This window comes from Pyrus communis, chromosome 9 (genome assembly GCF_963583255.1).
Source record: "Pyrus communis chromosome 9, drPyrComm1.1, whole genome shotgun sequence".
Classification (NCBI taxonomy): domain Eukaryota; kingdom Viridiplantae; phylum Streptophyta; class Magnoliopsida; order Rosales; family Rosaceae; genus Pyrus; species Pyrus communis.
Window position 1 is genome coordinate 23041452 of NC_084811.1, and position 19149 is coordinate 23060600.

Below are 19149 nucleotides of genomic sequence, written 5' to 3' on the forward strand. Positions count from 1 at the left end.
GAGTTGAAGTATTCCTGAGGCTGGCAATGGATTCCATCAAATCAGATTCGATGATCACTGAGTTCCATCCCCAGGAGATACCCAATTCGCATCCATGGAGAAGCGTCTTTGCTTCCGCCACCGCTGCATTGGATGCTTTGATCGAGTATCGACAAACTGCCATAAAGTTTCCTTCCATATCCCACGCAACCATACCTGCAAAGCCATCTTGCAAACTTGGCCTCCAACTGGCATCAACATTGATTTTGATAAACTCAGGACAAGGTGGAGAGCACCAGGGGAACTAAGCCGAGAGGTGCAGCGCACCGGGTAAGCAGCTTTATTGAAAGTTTCAGCCATGTTGGCGATTGAGATGACTACTTGTCTTGGGTTAATCGGAACATGATTAAACAACTTGCAACGAGCCTTCTAGATTTGCCAACATGTGAAGCCAATATAGAAGAGCCTTGTTGTAACCTCTGACTTAGAACCTCCATTTATCCTAGAAATGTCAATAGCCATTCTGCCTAAGTAGTGATCAGAGCACGGTTAATTTTTAAATTAAGAGTACCCCCAAACCAAACTAATTCAACCCACGAGCACATAAGGAATAAGTGCTCCACCGACTCCTCGTGTAAAGAACATAATGGGAAAACAGGGGATTGCGCCGATCTCCTATTGAATAAGTTTGTCATGGTTGCAATGGCGAAGTGAAGGGTTTTCCACATGAAGCATCGAACCTTTGGTGTTGTATGTATGGTCCATATAGCCTTCTAGAGAGAGCTGGGAAAAGATGTAGAGGACGATGAACCCGAACTTCTATTAGATGGTGTCCTCGAGGCCGCCCAATGGTATCCTGACTTAACAGAAAAAATTCTCCTCTTTTTAAAAGGCCACACTAATCTGTCACTGAGCTTCGGATCGCCGATCGGAGTTTCTAACATGGCATCATAATCCTCAGCCGACACAGATGGTTGTAAAAATTCGATGTTCCATCCACCTGTCTCCAAACTTAATAAAGAATTCACCCTTGTATTTCGGCTTACCCGTACCTCCCCCATCAGCGATGGTCGGCCCAATGGAATGGAAGGAATCCATCTATCGATCCAAACCCGCACATCTTTTCCATTCATAATCTGCCAATGTGCTCCCCCAAGTAATATGTCTCTGTCAGCTAATAGGCTAAACCAAGCCCACGACGCTCTGCCACCCCTTTCCGCATCCAGGAACGAACAATTGGGGAAGTATCATGCTTTAAGCACCTCTGCCCACTTGGAATTCGATTCAGAAATTAATCTCTAGCATTGCTTTGCCAGTAGAGGGTCATTAAAGTCCACAAAATTTCTGAACCCAAGCCCACCATCGGCTTTAGAAAAGCACAGCTTCTCTTTGGAGACCCAATGTATCCGATGTTCTCCGTCTTTTTGTCCCCACCAAAAGTTAGCTATCATAGCATCAAGCTCTTTGCAGAAAGTTATGGGGAATTTGAAAAGGTTCATAGGATATGCCGGAATAACTTGTGCCACCGCCTTGATCAAAACCTCTTTCCTTGCAGTTGATAGAGTAGACTTCTTCCAACATTGCAATTTCCCGAAAAGACGGCCCTTCACATAAGCCAAGCCACATTTTTTTGAGCGCCCCCAAATTGTGGGGACACCCAGGTACTCCCTGGGGTCATCAACCTTATCCATTCCCAAAATACCTGTTAACTCATTCACCAAACTTGCAGGAACATTACGGTCAAAGAACACATTTGACTTATGTAAGTTAACTTGTTGGCCCGACGCAGAGCAATACTCATCAATTAAGTAGACTAGATTTCAGCAGTTATCTTTCTCTACCTTTAGAAAAATGAGAGTATCATCCGCAAAAAATAAATGAGAAATGGCCGGACTGTTGTGATTCAATTGTATCCCTTCAATTCCTCTCATCTCACTTGCCTGCTGCATAAGTAGAGAAAATACCTCACTCACCATCAGAAATAAGTACAGGGATAGAGGATATCCCTGGCGAAGACCTCTAGAAGGAGCAAATTTATCGCCAGGCTAACCATTAAGCAAAATTGCAAAGTTCACCGATGATATACATCATATTATGAGATTCCTCCAATTACTATTGAACCCCAATCTTTCCATCACCACCACTAAGAAATCCCACTTCACGTGGTCATATGCTTTATGCATATCCAATGTAACTCCAAGTTCGAATTTTCGTTTGGTATTCCTCAACTTGAGAAAGTGGAAAATCTCATGACCAATACCAATGTTATCTTGAATTTGTCCCCCTGCAACAAATGCATTTTGAGCTGTAGAAATCAATGTCAGCAAAAGTGGTTTCAGACGGTTCACCATCACTTTTGACAAAACCTTGTATGAGTAATTACACAGACTTATGGGATGGAATTGGTTTACATTTTTAGGGCTTGACACCTTGGGGATCAACACCACATGAGTAGCATTCAGACGGTTTAGGGTTTGTATACCAGTCATCAAGTCCACAATTAGCTCATTTACATCATTCAAGATGATATCCCAATAAGAGTGGTAAAAGATACCCTGAAAGCCATCAGGTCTAGGGGCTTTTAGGCCACCCATCTGTAAAGCCGCATGCTTAACCTTCTCCATCAAAACCGAAGTAGTAAGGGTCTCATTCATCTCCACAGTGACTTTAGGGGTGATGCAATCCAAGATCGAACCCCAATCTCGCTGCCCCACCAAGGTAAAAAGATTTGTGAAATGGCTGTCTATAATGTTCCTTACCACTAGTGGGTTGTCCACCCAACCCCTACTCCCATCCCTTAAAGAGACAACTTTGTTTCTATGTCTTCTTTGCATTGTAGATTGGTGAAAGAACGAGGTATTAGCATTTCCATCTTGGAGCCATTTAACTCGCGATCTCTGTTACCAGAAACTCTCCTCTTGACTCCACAATCGGTCCACCTTATTCATGAGCACTTCTATCTCTTGTGCATTAGCTCCCCAATCCATTTGAAGGGACCCAAGTTTCTTCATCATCTCGTCAATTTGTTGCCCTTTCTGTTGAATTTCCTTCAACTCCATCTCAATAATTTGTCGCGGCAATCGTTGATTTTCCCAGACCATCTCTCCATACTATCACCACTCCGCCACATCCCCCAGCATCGTTGGATGACCTCTCGGCAATCAGTTTCTTTGCCCAAAAAGCCTTAAAGCGAAAGAGTTTTTTTTCCTTCTCACCTCATTCGGCTCACACTGTATCAAAACAGGACAGTGGTCCGATCCCAGCACCGTACAATGAATAGCAATGGTGTTTGGCCATAATGACTACCAATGGCCGTTGACAAGACCTCTATCAAGCCGAGCTTCCACCAGTTGCCCATTCCTCGTTCCTCTCAAAGTGAACCCCGGTCCCTTAAAGCCCAAATCCATCATCTGAATTTTACCCATGAAATCCTCTAAGTACCGAGTTCTATTGTATCTCACTTCCGCTCCACCCGACTTTTCCCACTCCCATAAGAATTCATTAAAGTCACCACCATATATCCAAGGGATATTGTCAGGGTTAAACTTCTGATAATAGAATCTAGCATCAATAAAGTGCTTAGAGGAATCCAAGATCTCCACCGTGATTGAGTTATCCCACCAAAAACTCAAACCACATGCTCTCCTAATCGGAGCTACGTTAAAACCATTCGAATACCCCATACACCACCTCACACCTTCAATTCTATGATCTTTCACTTTTGTTTTCGATAGAAAAATCATAGAGGGTCTATGTTTCTTGATAAGCTCATGTAGGGCCCAATCTACCGTGTCCGACCCCATACCACGACAGTTCCAAAATAGGTGTATCATGGTGACCTCGCGGCTGTTGAAGGCCATCCACTACCAACCCGAGATTGGCTTCCTGCTTCCTTAGCTGTCATAGGTTTCTCTCCCCTCGCAGACATATCCTCCAGGTATTCCCACATATCCTGATATTCTACTGGTATTTCTTGCAACTCCTCCTCCGCATAGATAGCTCTTTCCATCATCAGGTATATTTCCTTTATCCTACTCAACTTTTCAGCAGCTTTGGTTTTCGTATCATCTCATAGTCAACCTTGCAAATCCAAACACAAAAATAAAATAAAAAAGAATAGTGCTATTCACACATTCGTTTTTATCTCCTACACACCCATCTGAGATCAATAATTAGGAGAGGTGTGCAAGAAGTAAAAATAAGTGAGTAAATATCACTATCCTAAAAAAAACCCAATCTCAAACCCGATTTGTTTTGTGGATCCCGACCCGCCCGTATTCAACGATCCGAGGGGAAAAAGACTGTTCGCGGATATGGGAGAATTCGAGATCCCCGCACAACGCAAATACAAAGCGATTGTTTCAAAACCAAGTCACACTCACTCGGAGAAAGACCGAGAGAGCGAGCAAGAAAAATGAGACCCAACATAGTTTCCGAGGTAAATTCTCATATCCGATCTACCTCTCTTTTCCCTTTTTTTCCCGAGAAAATTCCAGTATTTTCTCCTATCTTCCGTTTGGTTGCTGAGAAAATGCAGAAATGGAAACCGGAATTTTGTTTTTTATTTTTTGTTAACTACGAAATGAGGAGGTAGATATTAAACAGTAAACTTAGCTGCTTTGAGCTTCTCAACTTTTAGTTTGCTTTCTGAGTGATATTTTCATGTTTGATTTCGATTCGGTTTTGTTTGTTGTGTTTAGCTTCAGCATCATGAAACTTGGATCAACTCTGTTTAAAATTTGGAAACACTAAATTTTCTTTAATTACATTTTTTTTAATTGAATTATGCTGAAATTAGTGTTTAATATGGTTTGTATGTGTGTTTGTTTGGGTTATAGTGAATTTGAGATTGATTGTATGTTTGGGTGTATGTATAGGCAGGGCTGCAAACTAGGTTGAGGCAATGGTGGGAGAGCATTCCTTTCCTTACTTCAGCGGTGGTTGGCGTGTGCGCAACTATTTACTTGGTTTGCCTCCTGGTTGGATACGACTCTTTTTACGAAGTGTGCTTTTCGCCCTCTAATGTTGTATCCCGATTCCAAGGTAATTTTTTTCATTGTCAGTGTGGTAATCTTTAGTTATTAGAAATAAGTAGAACTTTGCCACCCTCTTTCCCGGGGTTAAACATGTGCTTCTTTGTCTCTCATTCTAGAACTATTATTCTCGATTGTTCACTTCTGGATACCCTTGTGGACCTTGCAATTAATGTCTTTTGTATTCTTGTTTTTCTGATTGCTTCAATTTTGATTATGCAACTAAAATTTGACTTCACCACAAAACACCTTAGGTCCACTCTACCAACTTATGTTCAAGTTTTTGTGCAGTTTCGTATATGATTTGATCACAGATTTTATGAGCACTGGGGCTTTATGGTTTATCATAATGAACATATTAATGAAATTGTTCAAGATTATTGCTTTATATTTAATACTTACAGTGATGAACTATTTGATGGTCTTGTATCGTCATTATTTTTCTAACATTTGGAGATAGTGTGTTACGTGAATGTGGATACTTTAAATTATAGTTCCTGATCAAGTGGCTTTAACACCGGTGCTGCTTAACTTATTTGGTTGCTACCTTTGGATTATGCTTTATATAACCTGCACACTGACGTAGAAACCTTTTAGTAGTCTTTTCAAAACAGTATTTCCGATCATGATTGTTGTAAACCTAAATATTAAGCCTACCTAACAATCCGTAATTTAGTCCCCCTAACGTCAGGCTTTAGCACAACCTTAGGGTCACCTGTCTGGCCCATTTTGAAATCAAATAGAGAATCTCTGCTCATTTTAACTACATTTTGTTTCTCTATCAAAAGTATCTACTTTTAAATTAATTAATCTATGAAAGTTATATTTGTGGGATTTATTCAGCTGATAGAAAAAATATATGCCTTTTTTGTATGCAAACCGATTTCATCCAATGGTCATCAACCTTTTGTTCTCTTGTTCAGTCTACAGGATTTTCACCTCCATTATCTTCCATGGTTCAGTGCTGCATGTGTTGTTCAACATGATGGCATTAGTTCCTTTGGGTTCTGAGTTGGAGAGAATCATGGGAACTGTCCGCTTGTTGTACATGATAATTCTATTGGCCATAAGCAATGCAGTATTACATCTTCTGATTGCGCTTTTGGTATCCTATAATCCTATTCACCCTTCTCAGTACCTCATGGATGAATGTGCAATAGGCTTCTCGGGAATCTTGTTTTCTATGATTGTTATAGAGACAAGTCTGAGTGGACACCAGTCTAGAAGGTTAGTGCTTTTAATTTTTCAAGCGTATTTGACTTTTCTATTGTCTAGCTTAAGAGAGAAAATTTCAAGTATTGTCTTTCTCTTACCTAGAATAATTTTTATTCATCTTTTATATAATGAAGAATAAGATATTTAGAAGCTTTTCAAGCGATCATACAATGGGTGCACTAAATTGTGCGCAGATGTGTGTATAGATGCACATTTTAATTGTTTTCGCTGTTTTCGTTCGTTCCTGGAGAATGCATTGGCTTCTACTAACACATAAACATTTTTTGCCCTGCAGTGTGTTTGGACTCTTCAATGTACCTGCTAAATGGTAATGGCAGTAACATGCTTATGCTGTGTTTAATTCTTATTCTTTTACATTGCCATATATTTTAGTAATTATCTGACTTTGATTACTTTAATCTGTTTCAGGTATGCATGGATCTTGCTGGTAGTGTTCCAAGTTGTTATGCCAAATGTTTCTTTACTGGGACACCTATGTGGCATTTTGTCTGGCTTTGCTTGTAAGTTTCTGCCATTCTAATCTCCCGTTTCTTTTTTGTTGTGTCACATGAGGAAGTCGGTGATAATGCTTTGTGTTGGCTTTGCAATACAGATACTTACAGCTTATTAAATTTCCTCATTCCGGGAACATCCTTTTATTCTAAAATTGAGGCCTCCTCATTATTTGTGAGTAAACTGCTTTTGATGATTCATCAATTTGGAAACTTACTATTGTTCGTCTTATTTAATTGGACTTATGCATTTATTGCACGGATCCCTAATCTTTTTTATTTTTATTTTTTATTTTTTTTAACTTTATGCTTCCAGTCAAGTTGTGTGAGGCGGCCTAAATTTATTGTGTGCACTGGTGGGAATCCTTCTGCCTTCATCCCTACATATTCAACCCAAGGTACACCCACTAGGTAAGTAATATTTCTGTTCCCTTTACTTTTCTTTTGACTGATGAATTTTGGTAATTTGATTTCTTGAAAGACTACAGTTATTAATGTTATAAGAGTTGCAAATGGTATGTTTTATTTACCAGTGGATTCTCTGCTGGAAGTATCTGGAGAAACTTGTCTTCATGGATCCCACAGAGGGAAACATCTGTACAGGTATTGGGTTTTTCACCTTTTGAGGATGTAAATGTTGAAAACCCTTTACTTACCGACCCTCTTTAAGATCCATATTCTATATCAAATGTCACTTGGATGTTAAGAGTGTTGTACCTTAATTCAATCTTTGAAATACACACTTTATTGTAATTCCATTCCCTCAATGTTTGGTGAATATAAATTAAGTTACTAAATTTGATGACTTCCTATTGCAATAATGCAGTCAGCACAAGATGGTCACATGTTTCCTGGGAGAGGAAGAACACTTGGATCTGGTCGAGGTACCATTTCTGAAGCTGATTCGGAATCCAACTTACAGGCTAGACTCTTGGACAATAGCAACTCAGAAAATCCATCAGATGTGGCAGTTATTGGTACAGGACAGAATTTATCTGATGGAAGGTATAAAAACTTAATGCATGCTTATAGCTTAACGAGTGTGTTGTGGTCATGGATAGTGCTTTTATCGTTCTTTTACTCTTCCTTGTTAAAATATTATCATGCACTCCTACCTATGCAATTTCTCTCTTATGTTATGTTATAAACTTATAAGAGAGGAGTGTAACCACAGCTGCCTTTTTATACTAGAATGATTACGAAGGTTTTTTTATTTTTTTATTTTTTTCTCGTTTCCTTTGTTCTCTTAGTCTAAGAGTTCCATTAGGTCTTTTAATTGACCACAAAATTTCTGCCAAGAAGGCAAGAACGCGATTTCTTCCCAAATCTGGTTTTGGGCATCTTTCACCGTCTTTGAATTATTTATTCTCTGTATATGTTTACATCTGCTGCCTTTTTACTAAATAGTTTACTTCATAGTAAGAATGTTCTCAAAATTCTTCTAGCAAATGAGGTAAACCAAAGCAATTGTAAGCAGTATGCATTTGGCTGGAAAATGGGGTTACCTCTTTTCTTGATATTTTCAGCCAGGCAACACTAAATAATGCAGCGGCAGAAATTCCTGTACACCATCAGGTTTGTCTTTTTAATTAATCGTTTGGGTTTGCCTTGACAGTTCTTCCAGTCCATCTGGTTTATATAAGTCTCTTGTTTAACTTGTCTTTCGATTGCAGGATTATGTTGCATCTGAAGAAGAAATCCAAAAGCTTGTATCAATGGGTTTTGAGAGGGTAAGATGTTAAACCACCCTGTTTTTCTCCTTAATCGAATGAGCTAACCATCCTATAGTATGCATTCTGTTAGCTGCATTGATTCATATCGATAGAGTTAAGTGGATGCGGAGATTAGATATGAAATATGTTACCACGCATCTGGAATGGGTTTAGACGATATTAGCATTTTAATTCATGCTTTCTGGTATGAACATCTTCTAATGACGTCTTGGTAATGGGCTACAGACACAGGTAGAAGTTGCCCTAGCAGCTGCAGATGGGGATCTTAATGTGGCAGTGGAGATTCTGAGCCAACAGGTCTGTCTTTCGAACTCGTTGATTTCCCACGGGTGTTGAGATTTGAGATTTCGTGTTTTAATACGGAGATTGGGGATTATCTGCAGGGCTAAATGCAAGCAAGCAAGCAAACTAACTCTTTGACTTCCCAAAGATACGGTATTGCGTTTATGTAAAGTTTCATGTCTGCATATTGTATATTGTTTGCCGTGAATATTTGATTCGGTGACAAAAGATTCTGGATATGGGATATGACTACACACACGAACATCTTGTTTAAATGAAAGCACTGATATGGTTTACAACATTGCTATGAAATCTACCAAAACCCTTCTACTGTATGCGTTACCGTTTGTGACTATCAGCTGTTGATGTTTGTGACTATCAGCCGTTGATGTGCGTGTTCTGCGCTTCGCAATGATCCATGGCTAACAGTCACTTGCCGGGCGACTGTCCTTAAGCATTCTGAGGCGACTGTCCTTTAGCATTCTGAGGCGACTGTCCTTACCACGCATCTAGGTGATGCATTATTGGTGCAAGGAGGTTCTTAACTCATTGGATTGCCATAGTAAATCATTCTGCTTGTAATGTTCCTTGAAACCTGATCAGTTTCCATACGTCATCAAATCAAACTAACTGAAAGGAGAAATCAAAGAGAGAAAAAAGCAGGTTTGGTGGCTCGTTGGCACTCTAAAAATTTAATTGTGCACTTCAAATGTTCTAGTTCAATTCGACGCATAAATTTCCAACATCCCCCCAGGCTTATGTCATTAAAAAAAAATGGAAAACTAATGGAAACATCCAAAAAAGTTTTCTTTTAATCATCAGGACAAAACAATTTGATAATACCTAAATTGGGCATAGGAAAGAAGACAAGGGAGATAAGGCATTCAAAAAGAACACATGCATTTAGCAAGGCATTCAGAAAGATCACATTCATTCAACAAGTTCACATGCCGTTCAAAACAAAAGCAAAAGAAGATAGTAACAATAATTCAATCCACGTTTTAGAAACAGTGCCGACAATTTCAACAACAGTAGAAGTAAATGGACAAATAACAAGTACCCAAGGAGACGTCTACACCATTATTTGTAAAGATTTTTTTTTATACAATAGTATCCTCATTTAATGTATATAAGGAGGAGTTTCATTCATTGTAAGGACACAACACCTCAATACACACTACTCCAATACACCTCAAGCATAGAGCACTCGAAGCATTCCTAGCATTCTTTGTAAACACTTCTCTTTGTAAACATTTTATATATCAATAAAAGTTCAAGTGTATAAATTCAAGCAATCTTCAAGTCTTAAGTAAGTTTTCTTTCTTTCTTTCTTTAGTGTGTTTGTTTAATTAGACTTCTAGTTCAAAACAGGGAAACACTATTGTAGTTATATTATTAATTTACTAAACTGATAATCATACTTTGTTAGAGCACTCTGTTATAATTGAATGCTTGCCATACAAATAACTGGACATTAACCAATGTACTTCTGAGTTCTTTGTATGTCTGAGTTCAGCCTTTAAGGCCTTATACTTGCATTGTGAGTGGCCATCATGCTGAGACGTGTCGAGTTTCATGTGCAAGGTTTTATGTCTAGTTGTTATAATGGACATCCGACTATTTAACCGGGCATTTGCTTTGAGAAATTTGGAATCAAAACCAAGTTTAGCATTTTAATAGTATAATTATAATAGTAAAGTGCCTTGAGGATGGACATCATTAACACAACTGATATCACACATTTGTTTAATTTTGTATGAATAATAGATATTATTGTCTTTGTAGACCTTCTAAACCACAACCACCAGATATTTATTGTCCTAGACACCCAACTATAACTAGCATAAAAAGAAGATTAACAAATATATCCAAAAGAAATAGCAAAACTTTGAAGAAGCAGAAGTTTTATCTTGGTTATCTTGAACACGCTTCATTTATTAGTTAATATAATAACACAGAAGTGCAACATAGAATTATAGAAGCAAGAAAAGCAACAAATCAAACTTTAGATACCCTGAGAAAAGAAAGAGAGTTTCTAAGAAACTAGTTAGCCGTAATTTTAGAGAAATGTAGATTGTAACTTATGATAGATTACCTAAATTTAGAAATTAGCGAACCACAAAAAGAAAAATAACTTTAGACCAAAATAGTTTAGTTTGTTATTTTCCATTAAGAAATCATAATCATATTTTGCATAGTGAAGAAAATCCACAAGCCAATAGCATTGTAAATCTTATTATTGGTCAAGCAGAAAATATAAAATTAAAAAATAATAAGCATAATTATTTATTAAACCAGTTGTTAGAACATTTTCATAAAAAATCCATAAAAACAATTAGACAAAATTTAGATTATATTACATCTGAGTTAGAAGATAATAATAAAAATATTCCAAGGTTTCCGAGCAAAAAAGAGATAAAAGAACTTATTGACCTTATAGATAGTAAACCTAAGCAAGTAGAACTTAGATCACTAGAAATAGTTGAGCAATTAAAATTAGAAGTTCAAAAAATTCAATTAGTGCAAAAAGAGTTGAGTTAACAAGTAGATAAGTTACATTATAAAATAGATAGATCATTAATTTAATGACCGATTCTAGAACTAATAGAAAATATATCCAAGTTTTGAAAGAAATTAGTAAGTTAGATAAAGAACCAGTATGTTTAACAAATTTTTCAACACCAGTAGCTAGTAGTATTATCCCTATTAGACAAAATAATTTAACTATCCAATTAGCTTTAAGTTTAGCCGAAAAAGTAGACCAAGTTGAAAAACAAATAGCAGAAATAAATCAAGTTTTACATAACACATCTTCATCACTTCCACTGTCACATCCCGGCCCGGGGTCCACCACATCCCGGGCCCGCTCCACTACCGTAGCACGATATTATCCGTTTTGAGCCCCGACCACGACCTCACGGTTTTGTTTCTGGAAAGTTCTTGTGTGAGTTCCTAGAAACAAAACCGTGAGGGCGTGGTCGGGGCCCAAAGCGGACAATATCGTGCTACGGTGGTGGAGCGGGCCCAGGATGTGGTGGACCCCCGGCCGGGATGTGACATCCACCATCTTTGTTAGAAAAGTTAGAAAATTTAACTTGAAGTACAAATAATCATCTTTGAAGACCTAAGATAAATCATTTTGACAATAGAAAATGGAACTATTTAGGAGAAAAGGAAAAGAAGTAGTTAGAGTTGAAGATATTTATCCAAATGAAGAAGAAGCACAATAATTTAATAGAAGATGATTTAAGAGAACACAGAGAAATAAATATAATTTGTATCAATCAAGTTTATTTGAAAATAGAAGTAGAATTGTCAGTAGCATCAGTTAACATGAAGTTAGCTGTATTGATAAAGAAGTTACACTTAATATACTCAATAAAGAAGTAGTTATTCAGTTGAGAAAATCACATTTTAGTTAAATTCATATAGGAACAATATTAATTGGAATAACATGATTAACCGGGGCACAAGTAGGCACAAAAGCATTAGCTAGTGTACATATATGATGACATATGAGATAATCACCAGCAAGCGGCAATAGCAACAGCTGAAGTAGACTTAAGTTCAAATTTAGTAATCATAGGTTGTATTCCTAATTATGTTATGATAATTAATGAATTTAGTAAATATATTAAAGTAAGCATAAGAACAAAAAAAATTATAATATGAAAGGAGAGTATAAAAATTTGTGTATTAACTTAATGTATATTGGTAAAATTTCTGATAAATATAATCATAAGTTTAATTTAGAATTTCAAATTTTAGTTCACACATTTGGTAATAAGCATGTAAATATGATAGAAGCAAAACCCGTAAATAATAGCTTTTTAGAAGGAATTCAGTGGATATTACCTAATTTACAGGTAGCCAGAAATAGACAATCAGTTAGAGTACAAATATATGAAACTAATACAGGTGAAGCAACAATTAGATTTAGTAATTACAAGCAATTAGAAAATATAGAAGATGATGGGAGCGAAATTGAAAATAAGAGTATTCACATGACTTTTGATAATTTAGATATTAATTTAGTTGAGCAAAATTTTGATCATATTGTAAATAAGCTTATAGAAGATGTTGATCATTTAGATGAAGAACAATATTTAGAAAAATATAAGACATATGATTTAGGACTACATAGAATTTCAGATGAAGAGATGAAAAAAAATTAATTTTAGAAATAAGAGTGGAACATATTTTAGAATCAAAAGAATATAATAATTTATTAGAGTTGAAAGTATAATGTAATCCAGCAGAAGAAAGTAGTACATTAGGAGTAGAAAATTCAAGATATGTAGGTAGAACTGATCAACAATTTTTGTGACAAACAAATGAACAATATAATGAACAAGCAGGAGTAGATTACATTGAAGAAAGTACGATGAAACCACCTAGAAAAAATAGGATTCCATATTTAAGAGGATTAGAACAAATTAATATAGCATGTAATATTTTAAACTTAAATAATGTAAATCCACAAGATTGGGAGAGAACAATTGAGAGATGAGAAAAATGTTGTGTACATGCAGCACTAATATTAGATTTTAGTAATTCACAAAATATTTTAGATTATTTTGAATATACTTTAACTGGTTTAGGTTTTTATTATTTTCAATTATGGATAGTTCAAAATCCAGAACAGCATCAGGTAGCTAAAACACATTTTAATATTGATGGTTTTGTTACTTTAATTAAGCAAGAATTTTTAGATCATAATATGTTAGATGTTAGAACTGAACAAGAACAAATAAGAGCAATTAGAAATTTAGAACAATTACAAATTTGTGATTTACAATATATAGCGGAGTATACTTCAAATTTCTTTATGTATTTAGGAAGAACAGGTAGAATTAGTGATACTAATTTATTAGATACTTATATGACAAAAATAAAAGGACCAATGAGAGAAAAGATTTGGAATGAATGACAAAAGCATCCAAAGAAAAATGATATTGCAATAGGACCTAGAATTCAACATGTATATAACATACTTAAACAAGAGTGTAGCCAAATAAAAGTTAAGAGACAAATTAGGAAGCAATTTTACATGAGCTGTAAAAACATAGATTTATCACAACAGTATGGTTGTCATAAGAAAAATAAGCATAAGAATAGGAAATATAAGTCATACAAGCCATACAAACAACATAAAACCTTCAAGAACATATAGGAAGAGAAAATATATTCCAAAACAATTTAGAAAAAGAAGTGGTAGACTTTGGATTAGAAAATATAAAGCACCAAAAGATAAAAGTAGTTGTAAATATTATTTATGTTGACCAAAGTGTCCAAAATTAGGTAAACGGCTGAGAGATAAAGTATATTTAATGGAGTTGTTTAAGTTAGAATAAGATGAGGATATGCAGTCAATATATAGTTTAGATGATTTAAGTGATAATGAGAGTATTTATAGTATAGAAAGTATAAATACGATAGATTTAGACTTAGAAGATTCAAGTAGTTCACATAGTGATTTAGAAGAGTATATGTGTTCATTCATAGAATAACAACATGAAGAAGAGTATAAATACATTAATTTAGGTTGGCTAGAAAAATGTCATAAGAAGTTAGTTGCAAATAAGTATTATAATACATATTCAATATTGTGTGAAAAATGTTTTAGTAATAGGTAATTAGAAGTTAATTCAGCTGAATCAGAGGAGAGTACTGAAATATTAGGAAATATTGTTCATAGTATAGAGAAGCCAAAAAAAAAAAAAAAAAAAAACAGTTCGTTAATTACCATAAATTGTGAAATAGAAATAGCAAAAAAATACAAATTACAAACAACAACTATGATAGATACAAGAAGCACAAAAAGTGTCTTAAGAGAAGAGTTGGTACTAGAAAAGTATAGGAAAAAATTAGCAAAATCAATTAGAATAACATAATTTGATGAAAGACCAGTTTATTTAACACAAATTGCATTAATAATGAGTCTATTAAAGTTGAAAAAATTACCATTAATATTTGTTTCACCAATAAGATCATATCCATTTATTTTAGGTTTAAACTTTCTGAAAAGTTTACAAGGTTTTTTTTATATATGAATCCTAACATAACATTTTTCAATAGAGGTATTACTATAACATATCAAAGTAATACGGTAAAAGCATACAAAAGCATATGTATGGAAGAGTCTAGTGACCAAAATAATTATTATTTAGAAAACTCAAAAGAAAATGATGAGTATAATAATATAGAAGAATTTGATGAAGAAATATTTGAACATGAATATCCGATTTTTAGAAGAAGGAAACCGTATAGAAATATTACAGTTAGATAGTTCAAAGAGTTTAGAAGAATTGTTACAATTAGCAGAACAAACTAGAATTGTAGGAGACGACCCACATTTACATTGGAGTAAAAATAAAATCTTAGCAAAATTAGATATTATTAATCCACATTTAACTATTAAGACATCTGATATGCCTTGTAGTTTGATAGATAAACAAGAGTTTGAGCAATAAATAAAAGAGTTGTTAAATTTAAAAGTAATTAGACCATCTAAGTCTAGACATAGATCAACAACATTTATTATGAGAAAACATTGAGAGTTAAAGACAGGTAAGGCAAAACTAGTTTATAATTACAAGAGATACAATGATAATACATATAAAGATAGTTATAAGTTACCAAATAATGATGAGCTTATAAATAAAATTCAAGAGAGTAAATATTTTAGTAAATTTGATTGTAAATCAGGTTTTTGGCAAATACGATTAGCAGAAGAATCAATTGAGTGGACAACTTTTACTTGTCCAGAAGACATTTCGAGTGGCTTGCTATGTCATTTGGACTTAAAAATGCTCCATCGATCTTTCAAAGAAAGATGGATCAAACTTTCAAAAAATATGATAATTTTTTGTAGTGTTTATGTAGATGATATTTTAGTACATGGTAAAAATAGAAATGAACATAGAAAACACTAAGAGATAGTTTTACAAGAATTTATCAATAATGGAATTGTGATTAGCAAGAATAAAATAACATTAGAAAAGAAAGATATAGAATTTTAAGGAATATATGTTAAGTCAGGTACAATACAATTACAAGATCATATAGCCAAGAAAGTTTTAGAATTTCCAGATAAGTTAGAAGATAAAAAACAGTTACAACCATTTTTAGGATTGTTAAATTATGCAAGAAATTTTATCCTTGATTTAGGAAGAAAAATAGCAGTATTACATCTTAAAACTAGCAAAACAGAACAAAAATATTTTAATAGTGAAAATATTAAATTAGTTCAAAATATAAAGGAAAAAATTACTAAACTGAAGTCATTAACATTACCATTAGATGATAGTTACAAAATAGTTGAATAAAAATGATTCATCATTAGGATGGGTAGGTATACTATACCAGAAAAACCATAAAGAGTAACCAAAGTCTGATGAACAAGTTTGTAGATATTCATCAGGAAAATTTAGTGATGTACAGTCAAGATTATCATCAACAGATTTAGAAATTTTAGGAATAATTAACTCACTTGAAGCATTTTCTTTATTTTGACATAATGAAGTATTTACAATTAGAACAGACTGTCAAAATATAGTTCCCAAGTATATTTGCAATCATAGTTCTCAAGTAGAATCATCTTTTCTTCCTCCTTCTCTTCCGTACAAACTTTCCAAAGAGCAAACACACAAAACAATTCGCTAGAATTTTATAATCCGATGCGGGTTGTAGAATTAGTTAGTTGTATCCTGATCGAGCAGATGTTGTAAGACCACAAGCACAAAAATGAGACAGAAATACTGTTTAAAGGACATAGCTTTTGCTATAGCCTCTACCTGTTGTAATCAAGTTAGTACAATTTTAATTACTGTATTTATTTCTGTATTTCATTCTGTAGAGCAAGTATTTTTGGTTAATAAAGTATTAGAATTTTGAGTTCTGTTATGTTTGTTATTTTTATTTATTTTTGAATTGTTCTCCAATAAAGTTCACCAAAATGAACCAAGAACTCCAATCTCTTAGATTGAAGCAGAAGGCAAGTGACACCCTGAAAAGAGAACGAAAATATGTTTAGAAACCGATCAGCATAAGAATAAAGAAAAAGAGATTATTGAACCCATAGAACAAGAGGCTAATGAGCTCATAGAAGAGAGATAGAGATTAAGATTAAGCTCTTAGAAGAAGATACTCAAATGGAGCAACATCAAAATAATAAGCAGCATCAGCATCTGAGTGATAAAGAAAAATAAGAAAGATATGAAAGATTTTTTAGGAATTTATCTTTAGACTTAATAATAGATGATATCTTATTAAAAGAAATTTCAAAAGCAAAATTGATGCCACCAGATATGCAAAATGAGATCCTGAGTAGAGCATCAAAGTTTATGAAAAAGTTACAATTACAATATGCTTTGTATTAGTCTATCTTTGATCCAAAACCAGGAATGAATATTATTACAAAGATGTATCCACCATATTTTTGTGATAATACAGAGAGTTGTATTTGTAAACCAGATGTTAACATAGTTATAGTCAGGATTAACATGAGAGATTTTAGACCATGTCATTTTAGTTATGAGCACCAGAAAAAGCATCATGTAGTAGAAGTTACCCTAGCCTTACTATTAGAGTTTGGCTATCTTGATAAAATATTCATCAACCATATTTCCCAACTAGAATCATTTCCTTAAACAGCTTATAAAAGTAGCAGAAGATTAATGAAGAGTCATTTCCCAACTAGAAATTTGCATAAGTTTTATTAGTAGTCCTCCATATTGGTATGTACATATTCATAAGGAGAAAGTTAGACATATAGCTTAATGAAGAGCCATTTAGACTATCATCTATCTCCCTACACATGTGGACTCCTTTATACAAAAATATTCTAAGATTTCGAGGGATCCAAATGTTAGCCTTAGATGAGTTTGAAGATTTTAGATATGAAATGATATTAATAGCAAAAGAAGAAGAAATGTATATTTACATCAAGTTAAAAATTTGTCATCAGCCATATTGGAAGCCCTAAAATTTCAAAGGAGAGACGAAAAATATGTATTACAAGGTGAAATAAGATAGGAAAAGAGAGGCAAAGCTAGTAAAAGGAGATGAACAGTATTGAAATAATTTGACAGGAAAGGAGCTACACAATATTGACAATATGATGGAAGCATGAAGAGCAGAAGAGTTGGCAACCGATTAGCAAAAGATGGAAAGAAGCATAAGTTGAATAGCATCATGCAAAATAATGTATTTTAACAAGACGAAGATGTCAACATCATTGTGGACCCCTCTACAATAATGAAATAATGGCATATGAGTAAATAAAGAAAAGAACTTGACCTATTATAGACTTTTCATACCAAAAATGTCAACATTATTGTGGACTTTGCTACAATAATGAAATAATGACATAAGAATAAATAAAGAAAAGATTTTGACCTATTATAGACTTTTTCATATAAAAAATGTCCTTATGATTAAGATTGAATAATGAAAGGACTGTTTCATTAGAACTCCAAAAAAAAAAAAGGGTTTATATCACAAGTGGTCTCTAAAATTAACTCATACCATCAAAATGGTCATTGAAAATGAAAATTAATCAATGTAGTCACTGAAAATGGATGTCGTAAATTAATGTAGTCATTCCGTTATAATTTTGTCAAAATTTCTGTTAGTGTGGTGATGTGGCACGTATGTAGACCCTCAAGTCAATTAAATATTGCCACATGGATGAATTATTAAAACCTATATAAAAATCTAATTTAAAATCATTTAAAACTAATTTCAAAATGATTAAATGAAAAAAATTAAAAGCTGTTCAACAAAAAATTAAAAGCTGCATTTGTTTAGTGATGAGGAAGAATCAATTCGTGCCAAGGAGAGACAGCCATGGGTAGGCTAGAGCCAGAGGGAGATCAGCTGCAATGACCGAGTTGAAGACTTCATCCGAGCTTGTTTCGAAACTTCTTCGTTCTTAGATTGACTTGGTGTCTCAAAATTGGGATCGCGGGTTGCAATTGGAGACTGGTGGTTGTGCCTGGCTTGGTCTCGGTCGGAGGTTGGGATGAGTTGGCGGTTGGGTTAAAGGGAAGCGGGTTGAGGTGGGTTGGTGCGGTCAGGGTGAGGAGGGGAGGGGTTAACAATTCGACGGTGTGGGGATGATTGAAAAGTCAGGGGCTATGATGCATAGACACGGGGGAAAGCCAGCATATCCTATATTTGACGTGTAGGGATACGGATACGCAGAGGATACGCGTGGATACATGCCCGATACGTATCGAAGTGAAGGGATGTGTTTTTTACTAACAAGATACGCGTATCGTACTGTTGAGATACGAGTATCCTACGGTTCAGATACGTTTCAAACTAAAATCAGAGGATAATTAGAAGAAAAAAAAATTCAACAAATCTGCACAGAATTGTGATTGATTCAAA

The 19149-nt window shown here is 34.6% G+C and overlaps 2 protein-coding genes across 3 annotated transcripts; one reads left to right on the plus strand and one right to left on the minus strand.

Moving 5' to 3' along the window:
* Nucleotides 1–1277: 1277 nt before the first annotated feature.
* LOC137744537 (uncharacterized) lies at nucleotides 1278–3038 on the minus strand. The gene is made up of 3 exons (XM_068484329.1): nucleotides 2884–3038; nucleotides 2093–2763; nucleotides 1278–1792 (listed from the first exon to the last, which is right to left on the minus strand). The coding sequence occupies exons 1-3, from the start codon at nucleotides 3036–3038 to the stop codon at nucleotides 1278–1280; spliced, it is 1341 nt and encodes a 446-aa protein (XP_068340430.1).
* Nucleotides 3039–4302: 1264 nt separating this feature from the next.
* On the plus strand, nucleotides 4303–9636 carry LOC137745420 (rhomboid-like protein 15). 2 transcript variants are annotated; one of them, XM_068485382.1, is made up of 14 exons: nucleotides 4303–4417; nucleotides 4857–5022; nucleotides 5936–6239; nucleotides 6523–6555; nucleotides 6657–6748; nucleotides 6841–6914; nucleotides 7056–7150; nucleotides 7273–7342; nucleotides 7566–7744; nucleotides 8266–8314; nucleotides 8413–8469; nucleotides 8698–8769; nucleotides 8856–8907; nucleotides 9137–9636. In XM_068485382.1, the coding sequence occupies exons 1-13, from the start codon at nucleotides 4394–4396 to the stop codon at nucleotides 8859–8861; spliced, it is 1221 nt and encodes a 406-aa protein (XP_068341483.1). In that variant the 5' UTR covers nucleotides 4303–4393; the 3' UTR covers nucleotides 8862–8907; nucleotides 9137–9636. The 2 variants fall into 2 exon arrangements, with proteins under 2 accessions (XP_068341483.1, XP_068341482.1); XM_068485381.1 differs by lacking the exon at nucleotides 9137–9636 and having other exon boundaries at nucleotides 8856–9089.
* The last annotated feature ends 9513 nt before the right edge of the window (nucleotides 9637–19149 follow it).

Excerpts from the sequence above, each read along its gene's own strand:
- LOC137744537 (XM_068484329.1), bottom strand. The coding sequence starts at position 3,038 with ATGGAGTTGAAGGAAATTCAACAGAAAGGGCAACAAATTGACGAGATG. Across the intron at positions 2,764-2,883 it reads AGTCAAGAGGAGAGTTTCTG|GGGTTGGGTGGACAACCCAC; the intron begins GTAACAGAGATC and ends GGATGGGAGTAG. Across the intron at positions 1,793-2,092 it reads GGAAAGATTGGGGTTCAATA|TCTACTTAATTGATGAGTAT; the intron begins GTAATTGGAGGA and ends GCTGAAATCTAG.
- LOC137745420 (XM_068485382.1), top strand. The coding sequence starts at position 4,394 with ATGAGACCCAACATAGTTTCCGAG. Across the intron at positions 7,343-7,565 it reads AGAGGGAAACATCTGTACAG|TCAGCACAAGATGGTCACAT; the intron begins GTATTGGGTTTT and ends GCAATAATGCAG. Across the intron at positions 7,745-8,265 it reads CAGAATTTATCTGATGGAAG|CCAGGCAACACTAAATAATG; the intron begins GTATAAAAACTT and ends TGATATTTTCAG.